At 49.9% G+C, this 13293-nt stretch overlaps 2 protein-coding genes across 2 annotated transcripts in view; both read right to left on the bottom strand.

Moving 5' to 3' along the window:
* The window catches only part of LOC100586182 (polycystic kidney disease protein 1-like 2), a 120368-nt gene that overhangs the window by 103337 nt on the left and 3738 nt on the right, over positions 1-13293 (bottom strand). Inside the window, exons 2-5 of the mRNA XM_030823728.1 lie at positions 12910-13071; positions 11676-11861; positions 3877-3987; positions 2877-3024 (exon numbers count right to left, since the gene is read on the bottom strand). The gene's annotated coding sequence lies outside the window, so the exon portion shown is untranslated. The remainder of the gene's footprint in view (positions 1-2876; positions 3025-3876; positions 3988-11675; positions 11862-12909; positions 13072-13293) is intronic.
* LOC115837586 (polycystic kidney disease protein 1-like 2) overlaps positions 1-13293 on the bottom strand; it is a 50873-nt gene that overhangs the window by 33848 nt on the left and 3732 nt on the right. Inside the window, exons 2-5 of the mRNA XM_030823743.1 lie at positions 12910-13071; positions 11676-11861; positions 3877-3987; positions 2877-3024 (exon numbers count right to left, since the gene is read on the bottom strand). Of these exons, the coding sequence (XP_030679603.1) occupies positions 2877-3024; positions 3877-3987; positions 11676-11861; positions 12910-13071 (607 nt within the window). The remainder of the gene's footprint in view (positions 1-2876; positions 3025-3876; positions 3988-11675; positions 11862-12909; positions 13072-13293) is intronic.

Genomic DNA, 13293 nt, shown 5'->3' on the forward strand with positions numbered 1-13293 from the left:
TACTGTCCTGAACAAAACTAACTTTAACTCTTTAAAAAGCTTGATTTTTCTTCAGTTGACAAAACCCCCCTACGGTAGACTGGCTAGCATCAACAGCTCTTCAGGACCAGGCTCCTGCTGAGTTTTTCAGCATCTTTCATTTTTCCACAGAGTCCTGACCTCCAGACATGGCGAGGTGCTTGCAGTTATTTGAATACGCCACATGCTTTCAGGTCCATGCTACTCTCTTCTCTCTAGATCCATTGCTCTTGCCTTATAATTCTGGATCCCCCAGAGAGGACTTCAGCTCTAGGACACTCTAAGGCTCGTGTTGTTTTGTGGATTAGTGGTTTCCGAAAAATCTCTGCACTCCCAACATCAGCTGTGTGCAGAAGAGGCCGATTAATAACGGAAGAACAATGTCAATCCCTAGATATGCCAGAAGGTGGCGCTTAGCTAACCAACGCTGGATTCACCCAGATTTCACCTCATGCAAATTGTTCTGTAAGACCCATAATACAATTTCAGAAATGTGGAAAATTTTCCATGACAAACACAGAACGAAAAAGGCCCTCCATGCAAATGAATATAAGGCAAGGTAAAAAGGAGCTTCTAAAAGAGAAGTCTTCTGACTTCTATGCAATGCAATTCTTCCCAGGAGCTCTTATTATTTATCTACAATGGATACAAAGGGTTTGATTTAAAAATCTCACCTCTTGGACTAATGAGGAGTTAAGAAAAAGTAGGAGGCTGTACCAACACACAAGAGAAAAGCACATATTTACACAAAAAAATGTGGCTTCTGTACATTCAAAAATCAAAATTCATGCTATTTTTCATATCATAAACTGAGCTCTGTGGCTGCTAGTATTGATAAGAAGGCATCAGAAAGGCATTTCCCAGGGTTTAAAGAAATGATTTTTAAAAGGTGGGTGGTGACCAGGCACAGTGGCTCACGCCTGTAATCCCAGCACTTTGAAAAGCCGAGGTGGGCAGATCATCTGAGGTCAGGAGTTCAAGACCAGCCTGGACAACATGGCAAAACCCCGTCTCTACTAAAAATACAAAAATTAGCTGGGCATGGTGGAGCGTGCCTATAGTCTAAGCTACTCGGGAGGCTGAGGCAGCACAATCGCTTGAACCTGGGAGACGGAGGTTGTAGTGAGCCGAGATCATGCCACTGCACTCCAGCCTGGGTGACAGAGCAAGACTCCGACAACCCTTCCCCCTAAACACAAAAAAAATGTGGGTGGGTAGTTTCAAGGTCCAAATAATCTTTAATGTAAAGGAAGGTGGACTATGTGGGTGGGGCAATGGTGGAGGAGGTGCCACCATCTATTTCCTTTGAAAGAGAAAAAAATGCCAGGGATTGTTGCTTAGAGCTAATGCCCAGAGAGACTGCAAATGTCAAACAGTGCTCAATGTGTCTTAGATTTTAACCGCACAAAAACTTCCAGAGAGCAATACAACAAACACCCTTGGATTCGCCATCCAGACTTAACAAACATTAACATTTGGTCCCATTTGCTTCTGTTCTAAACCACTGTTTATCACTGAAAAGTCCTATGTAGCTGCAGGTCATAGCGGGGCTACATGCAGGCTATTTTGACTTATGCCAAATTCAAGTTGTACAAGATTTGGGGGCTGAAAGATTGTGTAACTTATAATCTGTTTTTTCCTTTATAAACTCATAGCAGTCAGGAAGAAACCCACAGAACAATGGCACAGGTGTTTGTATTACCCAGACATTTGCCCCCAAAGCACCACTGCATATAGTTTCTCATTTGACACCATGAAACATTCAAGGCAGCCACTAACATAAATGTGACAGGGGGCCGTGTGCAGTGGCTCAAGCCTGTACTACCAGCACTTTGGGACACCGAGGTGGATAGATCACCTGTGGTTAGAGGTTCGACACCAACCTGGCCAACATGGTGAAACCCTGTCCCTACGAAAAATGCAAATATTAGCCAGGCATGGTGGCACGTGCTTGTAGTTCTAGCTACTTGGGAGGCTGAGGCAGGAGAATTGCTTGAACCCAGGAGGTGGAGTTTGCAGTGAGCTGAGATGGAGCCATTGCACTCCAGCCTGGGCGATGAAGCAAGACCCCGTCTCAAAAAAAAAAAAAAAGAAAAGAAAAGAAAACCTATGAGGTAGACTGTTTGCAAAAGAAGTAGCAACAGTTCCTCCATCCCATATGGGAGCACCTCGCAGTGTGGCTCCATGCTCCTTCTATCAGTAGGTGGGGTCTACTCCTCCGCCTCTTGAATCTAGTATTGGCCATGGAACTTGCTTTGGCCAACGGTATCTTAGAAAATGTAACACAAGCAGAGATTTGAGGAGTTAAGAAAAAGTAGGAGGCTGTACCAACACACAAGAGAAAAGCACAGTGATATGTACACAAAAAAATGTGGCTTCTGTACATTCAAAAATCAAAATTCATGCTATTTAGCCAAAGGAAGCTGCCTCGCTCAAACCTACCTCCCCTTCCGTGGACATCCTGCACCCCACTAGTGCTCACTGCTGGGGTATAATGGTCTGGCTCTCTGGCCTTAACTGGAAATAACTCTGAGGGCCTTAACTGGAAATACCAGCAGGCTCTGCTGCTAGGAACACTTTGCCACTGTATGAATGAGCCTAGGCTAACCTGTTGGGTGATGAATAGCACATGCTTCTAGCTGACATCCAGCTGACCACTAGGCATGTGAGTGAGTGAGGTCTTCCTGGACAGCCCACCCCAGCCAACTCCACTCACACAAGAAAAGCCGCCCAGCTCTCCAAAGAACCGTAAGAAATGGTAACTATTGTTTTAAGCCACTAAGTTTTGGGTTGGTTTGCTATGTGGCCAAAAAAAACTGAAAATACAACCTGGCTCAAGGCTCCGAGATTTCTCTTACCTCGGCGGGTTGTAGGGATCAAAAGTGTGGCCATCTCCTGCACTAATTATACAAGACAGGTTTCCTATGTAGGGTGAGAGGAGCCACGTCAGGGAGATGGTGACGTTGTCAAAGACGAAACTCTCACTGGACACCACCAGCTGCAGGGCTGTGGATTAAAACACAAAATGCTGCATGCACTTGGGAAGCAAAATTGCACATTTCTGTTTATAACCGACTCTCTTCTGGCTACCTGTCCAGTATTTTTACGTGGGTCTTTTTTTTTTTTTTTTTTTTCTCCCAGGGTCTTGCTCTTTCCCCCAGGCTGGAGTGCAGTGGTGTGATCACGGCTCACTGCAGCCTCAGTATCCCCAGGCTTAGGTGATCTTCCCACCTCAGTAGAGACTGAGTAGCTGGGACTACAGGTATGTGCCACCACACCCACCAATTTTTATTTTTATTTTTTGAGACAGGGTTTCACTCTGTCGCCCAGGCTGGAGGGCAGTAGCGTGATCTCTGCTCACTGCAACCTCTGCCCCCTAGGTTCAAGTGATTCTCCCACCTCAGCCTCCCAAGTAGCTGGGACTACAGGTGCATGCCACTACAGCTGGCTAATTTTTGTATTTTTTGGTAGAGACAGGGTCTCACCATGTTGGCCACTGGTCTCGAACTACTGACTTCAAGTGATCCACCCCCCTCAGCCTCCCAAAGTCCTGGGATTACAGGCATGAGCCACCACACCCAGCCTAATTTTTATATTTTTTGTACAGACGGGGTTTCTCCATGTTGCCCAGGCTTGTCTCCAACTCTTGGGCTCAGACTATCCTCCTGCCTCCCAAAGTGCTGGGATTACAGGCGTGAGCCACCGCGCCCAGCCAAGGGGAGCAATTTTGAATGAGGGAGTCTCTTAGCACACAGACATCAGCCCATGTGGGTGGCTGCTGTCTCTGTTTTCAGGGGAAGCTGGACATGCCATGAAATCAGAGGGAAATTTCTATGCTCAAGCAAGTTGGGGACTCACCTTCCCGGCACTGGTACCACACCCACAGGTAACTGCCCTGAGGCGGACACAGGTTTCCAAAGTAGGTCTCATCTGCTGCCGCCTGGCATGCCTGTAGCCCCTGGCACTGGCCTGGGAAGCACCCACATCCCAGCAGAAGCAGGAATGATGTGCAAGACAAAAGAGGATACATTCAACAGAGCTGCACAGAGATGAATGGCCTCTCACCCACTCATTCATTTACCCACCATCCGCCCAACAAATAGCCTTTGATATCTCCTGAAGACCAGGCACTGGGCTAGGTACTCAGGGGAGGGAGAAGTAGGATTTCTGTCCTCAAGTAGCTCAGGGTCTAGCATGCCGGTCTCAAACTTCAGCCTGCACCAGATCCCCCTGTGGGTCTTGTGAAGATACCACATTCCAGACCCCACCCTCAGCGATTCTGATTCAGTAGGTATGGCGTGCAGCTGGAGAATATGCATTTCTAACCAGTTCCTATGGGATACTGTTCCTTACATTGCTGGCCCAATTTTGAGAACCACTGGTCCGGTAGCATCTACTCAGATGGCCCAAAATAGAAATCTACACCCAGAGAACCAGTAGAGGGGGCAAGATTAGGAATCCTGCATCTATCAGGGTACCACATGCCCACAGAAGGGAGGAGCAGGGACAGCCCATTCCAGAAACTTCACGGTCATCCAGCACCTCTCCCTCCTGCCCAGTGAGATGTGTTAGATGCCCACAGGGAAGCCTGGGAGAAAGAAACAGGTCCAGAACACCCACTCTGCTTTTCCCAGTTGCCTGCTAGGTCCCACTTCTTCTGGGCAGTTGGCCCTGGGCCTACAGAGCCACCCTCACCCTGCTCTGCGTGTATCACAGGGAACTACATTTTCCAAACTCCCTTGGCCACTGGCTCCCAGGTAGGCTTTGCCGATGGCCGGCACTGGTGAAAGACTGGAGGGTGGTGTATTCATTTCCAATCACTGTTGTAACAACTTACCACTAACTTAACGACTTAAAACAACATAGATTTGCCTGGGAGTGGTGGCTCCCAACTATAATTCCAGCACTTTGGGAGGTCAAGGTGGGTGGATTACCTGAGGTCAGGAGATCGAGACCAGCCTGGCCAACATGGAGAAACCCCGTCTCTACTAAAAATACAAAAATTAGCTGAGTGTGGTGGCACATGCCTGTAATCCCAACTACTCAGGAGGCTGAGGCAGGAGAATAGCTTGAGCCTGGGAGGTGAAGGTTGCAGTGAGCAGAGATCGCGCCATTGCCCCCCATCCTGGGCTACAGAATGAGACTCTGTCTCAAAAAACAAACAAACAAACCAAAGAGTAGATTTTTGTCCAGGTGTGGTGGCTCATGCCTGTAATCCCAGCAATTTGGGAGGCTGAGTCAGGTGGATTACTTGAGGTCAGAAGTTCGAGGCCAGCCTGGCCAACATGATGAAACTCCATCTCTATCAAAAATACAAAAATTAGCTGGCTGTGGTGGCACGCGCCTGTAGTCCCAGCTACTTAGGAGGCTGAGGCAGGAGAATCACTTGAACCAGGGAGGTGGAGGTTGCAGTGAGCTGAGATTACGCCACTACACTTCAGCCTGGGCGACAGAGTAACTTTGTCTCAAAAATTAAATAAATTAAAATAAATAAAACAGCACAGATTTTTAAAATCTCACAATTCTGTATGGAGGTCAGAAGTCTGGGAGGGCTTCTGACTGACACCAAGGTGTCAGGGCTGTGTTTCTTTTCTTCTGTTTCTTTTTTTGTTATTTATTTATTTATTTTTTTGAGATGGAGTTTCGCTCTTGTTGCCCAGGCTGGAGTGTAGTGGCGTGATCTCGGCTCACTGCAATCTCTGTCTCCCAGGTTCAAGCGATTCTGCTGCCTCAGCCTACTGAGCAGCTGGGATTACAGGCATGTGCCACCACATCCAGCTAATTTTGGATTTTTAGTAGACACAGGGTTTCTCCATGTTGGTCAGCCTGGTCTTTAACTCCCGACCTCAGGTGATCCACCTGCCTCTACGTCCGAAAGAGCTGGGATTACAGGTGTGAGTCACTGCGCCTGGCCATTTTTTTTTTTTTTAGACGGAGTCTCGCCACGTCACCCAGGCTGGAGTGCAGTGGTACCATCTTGGCTCACTGCAACCTCTGCCTCTCAGATTCAAGCGATTCTCCTGCCTTAGCCTCCTGAATAGCTGGGGCTCCAGATGCGCACCACCATACCTGGCTAATTTTTGTATTTTTAGTAGAGACGGGTTTCACCATGTTGGCCAGGCTGGTCTTGAACTCCTGACCTCAGATGATCCACCCACCTCAGCCTCCCAAAGTGCTGGGATTACAGGTGTGAGCCACCATGCCCGGCCGGCTGTGTTTCTTTCTGGAGGCTCTGGGGAAGGATCTGCTTCCAATCTCATTCTTGTTGGCAGAATTCAGCCCTCAATTCCTAGAGGCCTCTCTTCAGTCCTTCCATGTGACCCCTGCATCACAGAGCCAGCAACAGGGCATCAAACCTGTCTCACACTTGGAATCTCTCTGGCTTCTCCTTTTCCCACATCTGTCTTCTGCTTCTAGCCAAAGAAAGTTCTCTGCTTTTAAGGGCTCATGTGTTTAAACTGTGCACAATTGCATATCCCAGCATAATCTTTCTGTCCTAAAACCAACTGATTAGCAACCGTAATGACATCTGCAAAGTACCTTTTGTCACGGACGTTAACATAGCCTCAGGCTTGGTGTCTCATCATACCCACAGCTCCATGGATGAGAAATCTTGAGGGCCACAATTCTGCCTATGCCAGACAGAAAGAGGTTGGAAGCCAGGGTACTTCTCATTGTGCCTCTCACAGCAGCTCCCCTGTAGCTCCAGCTCCCTCTGGATGGGCCCTCCGCACACACTCCTATCTCCCACCGGCAAGCTCTGCCATGGCTCTAGTATCTGCTGGATGATCCTGACTTCTGATTTTGGCAAAAACATCCCTTCCGTTTATCCTGCCAGCCTTTAAGGGTGGCAGCAGCTTTCCACGGCTGCTAATCTCAGTCCTGCAGCAGCATCCTTTGTTTGGCTCCTCAGCACTTTCATGACTTGGGAAACAAATTCCCTGCATTAAATTCCTTCTGTTGAAAGACCTAGCTGGATGCACCCCTCAATCTGAGTTACTCTCGTTATGTGTATCCACAGCACTAAACTATAATCTCTAAAAGAGTGGGAGGGTTTATTTTCTTCTTGTTTTATTTATTTTTTGTTTTTTGAGACAGGGTCTTGCTGTGTTGCCCAGGCTGAAGTGCAGTGGCATGATCTTGGCTCACTGCAACCTCTGCCTCTGGGTTCAAGCGATTCTCCTGCCTCAGCCTCCCAAGTAGCTGGGATTACAGGCACATGCCACCACACCTGGCTAAGTTTTGTATTTTTGGTAGAGACAGAGTTTCCCCATGTTGGCCAGGCTGGTATCGAACACCTGACCTCAAGTGATCCGCCCACCTTGGCCTCCCAAAACACTGGGATTACAGGCGTGAGCCACCTCTTGCTTTTTTTAAGCATCTCTTCTCCCCTGCCACAGCAGTTCCCCCAATGGAAGCTCCAATTAACAGGCAGCTGTCAGCATTTAACGAGACTCAGACCCCACCCCCCAGGATTCTGATTCAGTAGGTATGGGGTGCAGCTGGAGAGTGTGCAGGTCTAACAAGCTCCCAGGGGATGCTGATGCCGATACTGCTGGCCCAGATCCGGCGGGAACAGAGCATGCAGGACTGTCACCTCCACTTGCAGAGTGCATACAAGGTGCTACACTCTTCCCCCAGGTTCTCCTGACCCTCACAGGAGCCCCATGAAACTTAGAAAGATCCTGCACCTTGCCTGGATCACCCAGGCAGCAGGGGCTGAGCTGGGATTTGAACCGCGACCTGCCGCCGTTTTGCTATGTACCCTGCTGCCCACATCCCAAGGGGGTTCTGCCCCATCCTTGGACTTGGTCTAAGCAGTTTGCACTGGGGGTGGCAGCAGGGCTCACCTTCCAGCTCACAAATTAAATCACACAAAATAGTCGACATCCCCTTGTAATGGATCAACTGCCTCAAGACGCAGAGGCCACGTCCCTGCTGAGGATTTTTTCGAATACTGTTGTTATGCAGCGAGACCAACCTGGGCTCTCTCTCCACCATCACGGTTCATACTGCAGTCCACACCGGAGCCTGCCACCTCATGTCCTCACCACCTTGTCCCCCAGTCTTTCCTCCTGGCTGGATCCTGCACTTCCTTCACAGCCAGGCTCCTGATGCCGCCCCCTAAAGCTTTCCTGAGCCCCACCTCCACCCCGTGATCCGGGGGGCCCCTCTGATCAAACGGGAACACGAGCCACCACCACATCTCTGTTCTCAGATTAAATAGACTCAAAGAGAGGTCTAACTCCAGAACCTAAGGACAGAGTTTTTTCTATGACTCTTCGTAGCCACATATAATCCACTTAAAAAAAAAAAAGGTAAACTAAATCTGATCTAATTCCAGGATTTAACATGCTTGCAGACAAACTTTAAAACCCCTTCAGGTCCCCAGATTCCTTGAGGCTCAGAATGTGGCCCAAAGACACTTGGGATCCTAAGTGGCATCACTTGGGAGCGAGTTGGAAATCAAGTGGGAGGTTTTTCAAAATTTTTGGTTCACTGCAACATCTCCAGGACATAGAACAGTACCTGGCACATAGTAGGTACAAAATAAGTTTTGCATGACTAGATAGGTAGTGTTTGCCCTTCTGGGTTGCAGCATTTATCACAGCATTAGTTAATTGCCTGTATATCACTGTCTCCCCGCTGCGCCGCGAGCTCTTTGAAAACCAGAGTTTGGGCCAGGTGCGGTGGTTCATGCCTGTAATTCCAGCATTTTGAGAGGCCAAGGTGCGTGGATCACTGGAGGCCAGGAGTTAGAGACCAGCCTGGACAACACGGTGAAACCCTTTCTCTACAAAAAAATACAAAAATTAGCTGGGTGTGGGGGTACTCGCCTGTAATTCCAGCTACTTGGGAGGCTGAGGCAGGAGAATCGCTTGAGCCCGGAAGGCAGAGGTTGCAGTGAGCCAAGACTGTGCCACTGCACTCCAGCCTGGGCAACAGAGCAAGGCTCCGTCTCAAAAAAAAAAAAAAAAACAAAAACAAGGGTTTATTGGCTAACTGAATGAATGAGGGACGAGGGTGCTTAGATACAGACCCCGTGGGATCCTCTCTGCACTCGTCCTCCGACTCCCACAACAGGGTGCAGGGCTCCCCTCTAACGTGCTCTCTGAGCTGTGGGTGCCACATTTCAGGAACTTGCAGCTGAGCCCTTGAGGAAACAGCCCACCAAGCCCCAGCAGTGCCTCGGTGAGGGAGGTACATCCATTCTCCTGTCCGGGGCCCTTTCTCCTTGCAGGGGCCACAGCCTCAGGAACGCTGGAGTAAGAAGAGTCAGTGAAAACCAGCCAGCTGATTTTAGCATTTCCTTTCCCCATGCCTGCCCCAAAAGGCAGGAGGACAGAGGAGCCATTCTCAGTTCCCCAAGGCAGGAGGAAGTTCTGGGAGTACTGGCGTCCCTCCCTGAATCTTCAAAGGGTCTTTGGGCAGAAGCAGAGGTTCAGAGGAGAGTGCCAAGAGGCACAACTGGGGAGGCTGGCTCCCAGGACCTGAGGCTTGCAGCCAGGCCACAGGGGGCTGTGTCCTCGCTTAGCCAAGAAGCAGGAGACCACACGCCTTCCTGGACCCTCCAGCGGGGACAGTGGTGACTGCAGCAGAAAGAAGAGGGTTCCCCGATGTCCTGGACCAGGGAAGTCTCTGTGGAGTTTTTACCTCCCAGCAGGGTGCAAGAAACCCCCATAATCCTGGAAATTGAATCCTGGTCACTGGGCAAGTGCAGCTCAGAAGTAGATTTAATCCGATTTAGAAAAGCAAAGCCCTAGAGTAACTCTCCCACGTGAACAAGATACCATCCATCAGGAGCTTGGCTTCTGCGTTATTCACAGTCACAAAGATTAAGAACCAACCTTTCTCAACAGGAGAAGAGACAAATGACGGCACAGTTACACAACAGATGAAACAAACCAGCATAACATGTATCAAGATGGATAATACATCTCAAAAACATGATGTTGAGCAAAACACAAGAACCAAAACGAAAAGAAAAACGCACTCTGTAGAATGGCACACAATATGATACCATTTATATAAACATTAAAACCCTGCAAAGTGGCCGGGCACAGTGGCTCACAATTGTAATCCCAGGAAGGCCGAGGTGGGCGGATCACCTGAGGTCAGGAGTTCGAGACCAGCCTGGCAAACATGGTGAAACCCCGTCTTTACTAAAAATATAAAAAATTAACCAGGTGTGGTGGCGCACACCTGTAGTCCCAGCTACTCAGGAGGCTGAGGCACAAGAGTCGCTCGAACCCAGGAGGCAGAGGTTGCAGTGAGAATAAATTGTGCCACTGCATTCCAGCCTGGGTGACAGAGTGAGACTCCGTCTCAAAAATAAATAAATTAAAAATAAAGTAAAAAAATAAAGTAAAAATTTTAAAAAGCCCTGCAAAAGCAACAGTCTGCAGTGTTTAAGAATACGTGCCTAGAAGGTGAAAATAAAGCAGGTGCAGTGGCTCACGCCCGTAATCCCAGCATTTGAGGAGGCCGAGGCAGGTGGATTGCCTAAGCTCACGAGTTCAAGATCAGCCTGGTCAACATGGTGAAACCCCATCTCTACTAAGAATACAAAAATTAGCCGGGAGTGGTGGCACCTGCCTGTAATCCCAGGTACTTGGGAGGCTGAGGCATTAGAATAGTTTGAACCCAGGAAGCAGAGATTGCAGTGAGCTAAGATCAGGCTACTGCACTCCAGCCTGGGCCAGAGAGAGAGAGACTCTGGAAGGAAAATAAAAGAAAGAAAAGAGAAGAGAAGAGAAAAAGAGAAAGGAAGGAGGGAAGGAAAGAAGGAAGAAAGGAAGAAGGAAAGAAGGAAGGAAGGAAAGAAAGAGAAGGAAGAAGCATGCATGCGATTAAGAAACACTGAGTTCTTAGCAGGAACAGGACTGTGGAGGGATCCACAGGGGTCTCCTAGTGTTGTATTCATTTTTCTTTTTTCTTTTCTTTTTTTTTTTTTTTGAGACAGAGTTTGGTTCCATCGCCCAGGCTGGAGTGCGATGGCCTGATTTTGGCTCACTACAACTTCTGCCTCCAGGGCTCAAGCAATTCTCCTGCCTCAGCCACCCAAATACCTGGGATTACAGGCATGTGCCACCAGCCTGGCTAATTTTTGTATTTTTAGTAGAGATGGGGTTTCACCATGTTGGCCAGGCTGGTCTGGAACTCCTGACCTCAGGCGATCCACCTGCCTCGGCCTCCCAAAGTGCTGAGATTACAGGCACGAGCCACCATGCCCGACTGTATTCATTTTTCTAACGAGGGAATCTGAAGCAAATGAGGCATCGTGTTCAGATCTGATGACGGTGGGTAGCAGATCTGTGAGAGTTCATTACAGTATTTTCTATTCTTGTCTATACGTTTGGAGTATTTCAAAAATTTCAAAATTAAGTTAAAAAAGTGATATTTGCTGCCTCCAGCAGGGGTTGTGGCATACCATGCCCACCAGATCCATGGCTGGGTTTGATGTCGGGGTGGGTGGGTCACAGCCCCCTGCTTTCCTGCCCCGTGCCATGGGCAGGGACTGGCCAGTTTTCCCACATGTTGGAGGCCCACAGTCAGAGATGAAGATTATCAGAGGCTTCTGGAACCCTTTACTGAGCACAGCATACCAGCAACTGCCCTCTGCTGGCAGCCAGAGCTACAGAGCCCTTGGGCCCTACCTGCCACCTCATCCTTGACGTTGGCCCAGCTGCATCCCTGCTCCAGATCTGAGGGACGCCCGGCATCCTGGGTGCAGAAATGGGGGTTCTGGCGCCCATAGACGGCATCCTGGACCTGGATGACCTGCCCCGAGCCGCAGTGCATGGTGGCATTGAGTCCCTCGCAGGCCAGGCTCTGGCCAACCCCTGAGGCAAAGGGAAGGCCAGACATTAGCGGGGCTCACGGTTACACACAGGTGAGTGCCGGACGGGAAGAGGAGGGTCCCGGGGGTTGGGCTGAGATGCAAGAACCCGATAGGAGCCACTTGGCAGGGGTGAGAAATAGAATATGATTGTCGGCAGCACTGTGCTGAGCCAGGTTCCCTGGGATCAGATCCAGCCGAGCCACACACTGCTGTGTGACCTCCAGCAAGTTAGTTAGCTTCTCTGTGCCCCCACTGTAATACTAAACCTCATGCAGGCCGGGCTCCGTGGCTCACCCCTGTAATCTCAGCACTTTGGGAGGCCGAGACGGGTGGACCACTTGAGGTCAGGAGTTCGAGACCAGCCTGGCCAACATGGTGAAATCCCCGTCTCTACTAAAAAAAAATACAAAAATTATCCGGGGATGGTGGCTCGCACGTGTAAGCCCAGCTACTCGCGAGGTTGAGACAGGAGAATCACTTGAACCCGGGAAGCGGAGGTTGCAGTGAGCCAAGTTCTCACCACTGCACTCCAGCCTGGGTGACAGAGCAAGACTCCATCCCCCCCCCCCCAAAAAAAAAAGAGCGGGAAAGACAGAAACAGAGATGAGACAGGTGGGCAGGCAGGAAGGTGGGCAGGTGGATGGGGACAGGGCAGGGATGAGTGACGGAGCATCACGTGGGCAGAGAGAGATGCATAGAGACAGGGAGAGAAAGCCGCAGACAGAGGTAAGCTCAGAAAAACACGTACAGGTCAGCTCTTCAGCAGGGAGACAGGGACAGACACCGGCAGGCCCTGAAGAGCGAGACGGTGACAGAGAGACCACAGAGGCAGGCAGAGAGTCAGAGACCAAGGGAGAGAAACAGAAAGAGTCAGAGAAAAAGAGAAGGGGAAGAAAGACCCAGAGAAAACTGAGACAGGGGAGGCGGCAAGAGGGAGGGTGGGAGAGATGGAGGCGGAAACAGGAGGGAGAGGCGAGCCTGGAGAGAGGCCCGCAGGCAGGCAGGGAGACAGGGTGGGAGATGGGGACTCAGGGGCACGGGCCACTCACGGAACTCGCACATGAAGGCGAAGGTCTGGGCGCAGTCCGAGGCCACCCACTCAGAGGAAGGGCCTCTGCCGATGTGGCCGCAGGTGTCAGGGGCAGTGGTGGCCTGCCCTCCATGCCAGTTGCTGTAGGTCACATTGGAGGTGTCCAACCAAGTCCCCGACCCTGGAAGGGCAACACGACCACCAGGACTCAGCAACTGTCTTCAAGCTCCATTTATACAAATGCAGGGCTCACGCCTGCTCTGCCACTGGTGTGCAGCAGGTCAGCAATTAATGTTGAGGGGCTGGAGACCTGTCTCTCCAGGACCAATAAAGTTCTCTTCCTCACTGTCATCTTCAAACACTCAATGTAAGAACTGGAACACCAAAATGGAGAGCTTGCAAA

The sequence above is a fragment of the Nomascus leucogenys genome, chromosome 2 (genome assembly GCF_006542625.1).
Source record: "Nomascus leucogenys isolate Asia chromosome 2, Asia_NLE_v1, whole genome shotgun sequence".
Lineage (NCBI taxonomy): Eukaryota > Metazoa > Chordata > Mammalia > Primates > Hylobatidae > Nomascus > Nomascus leucogenys.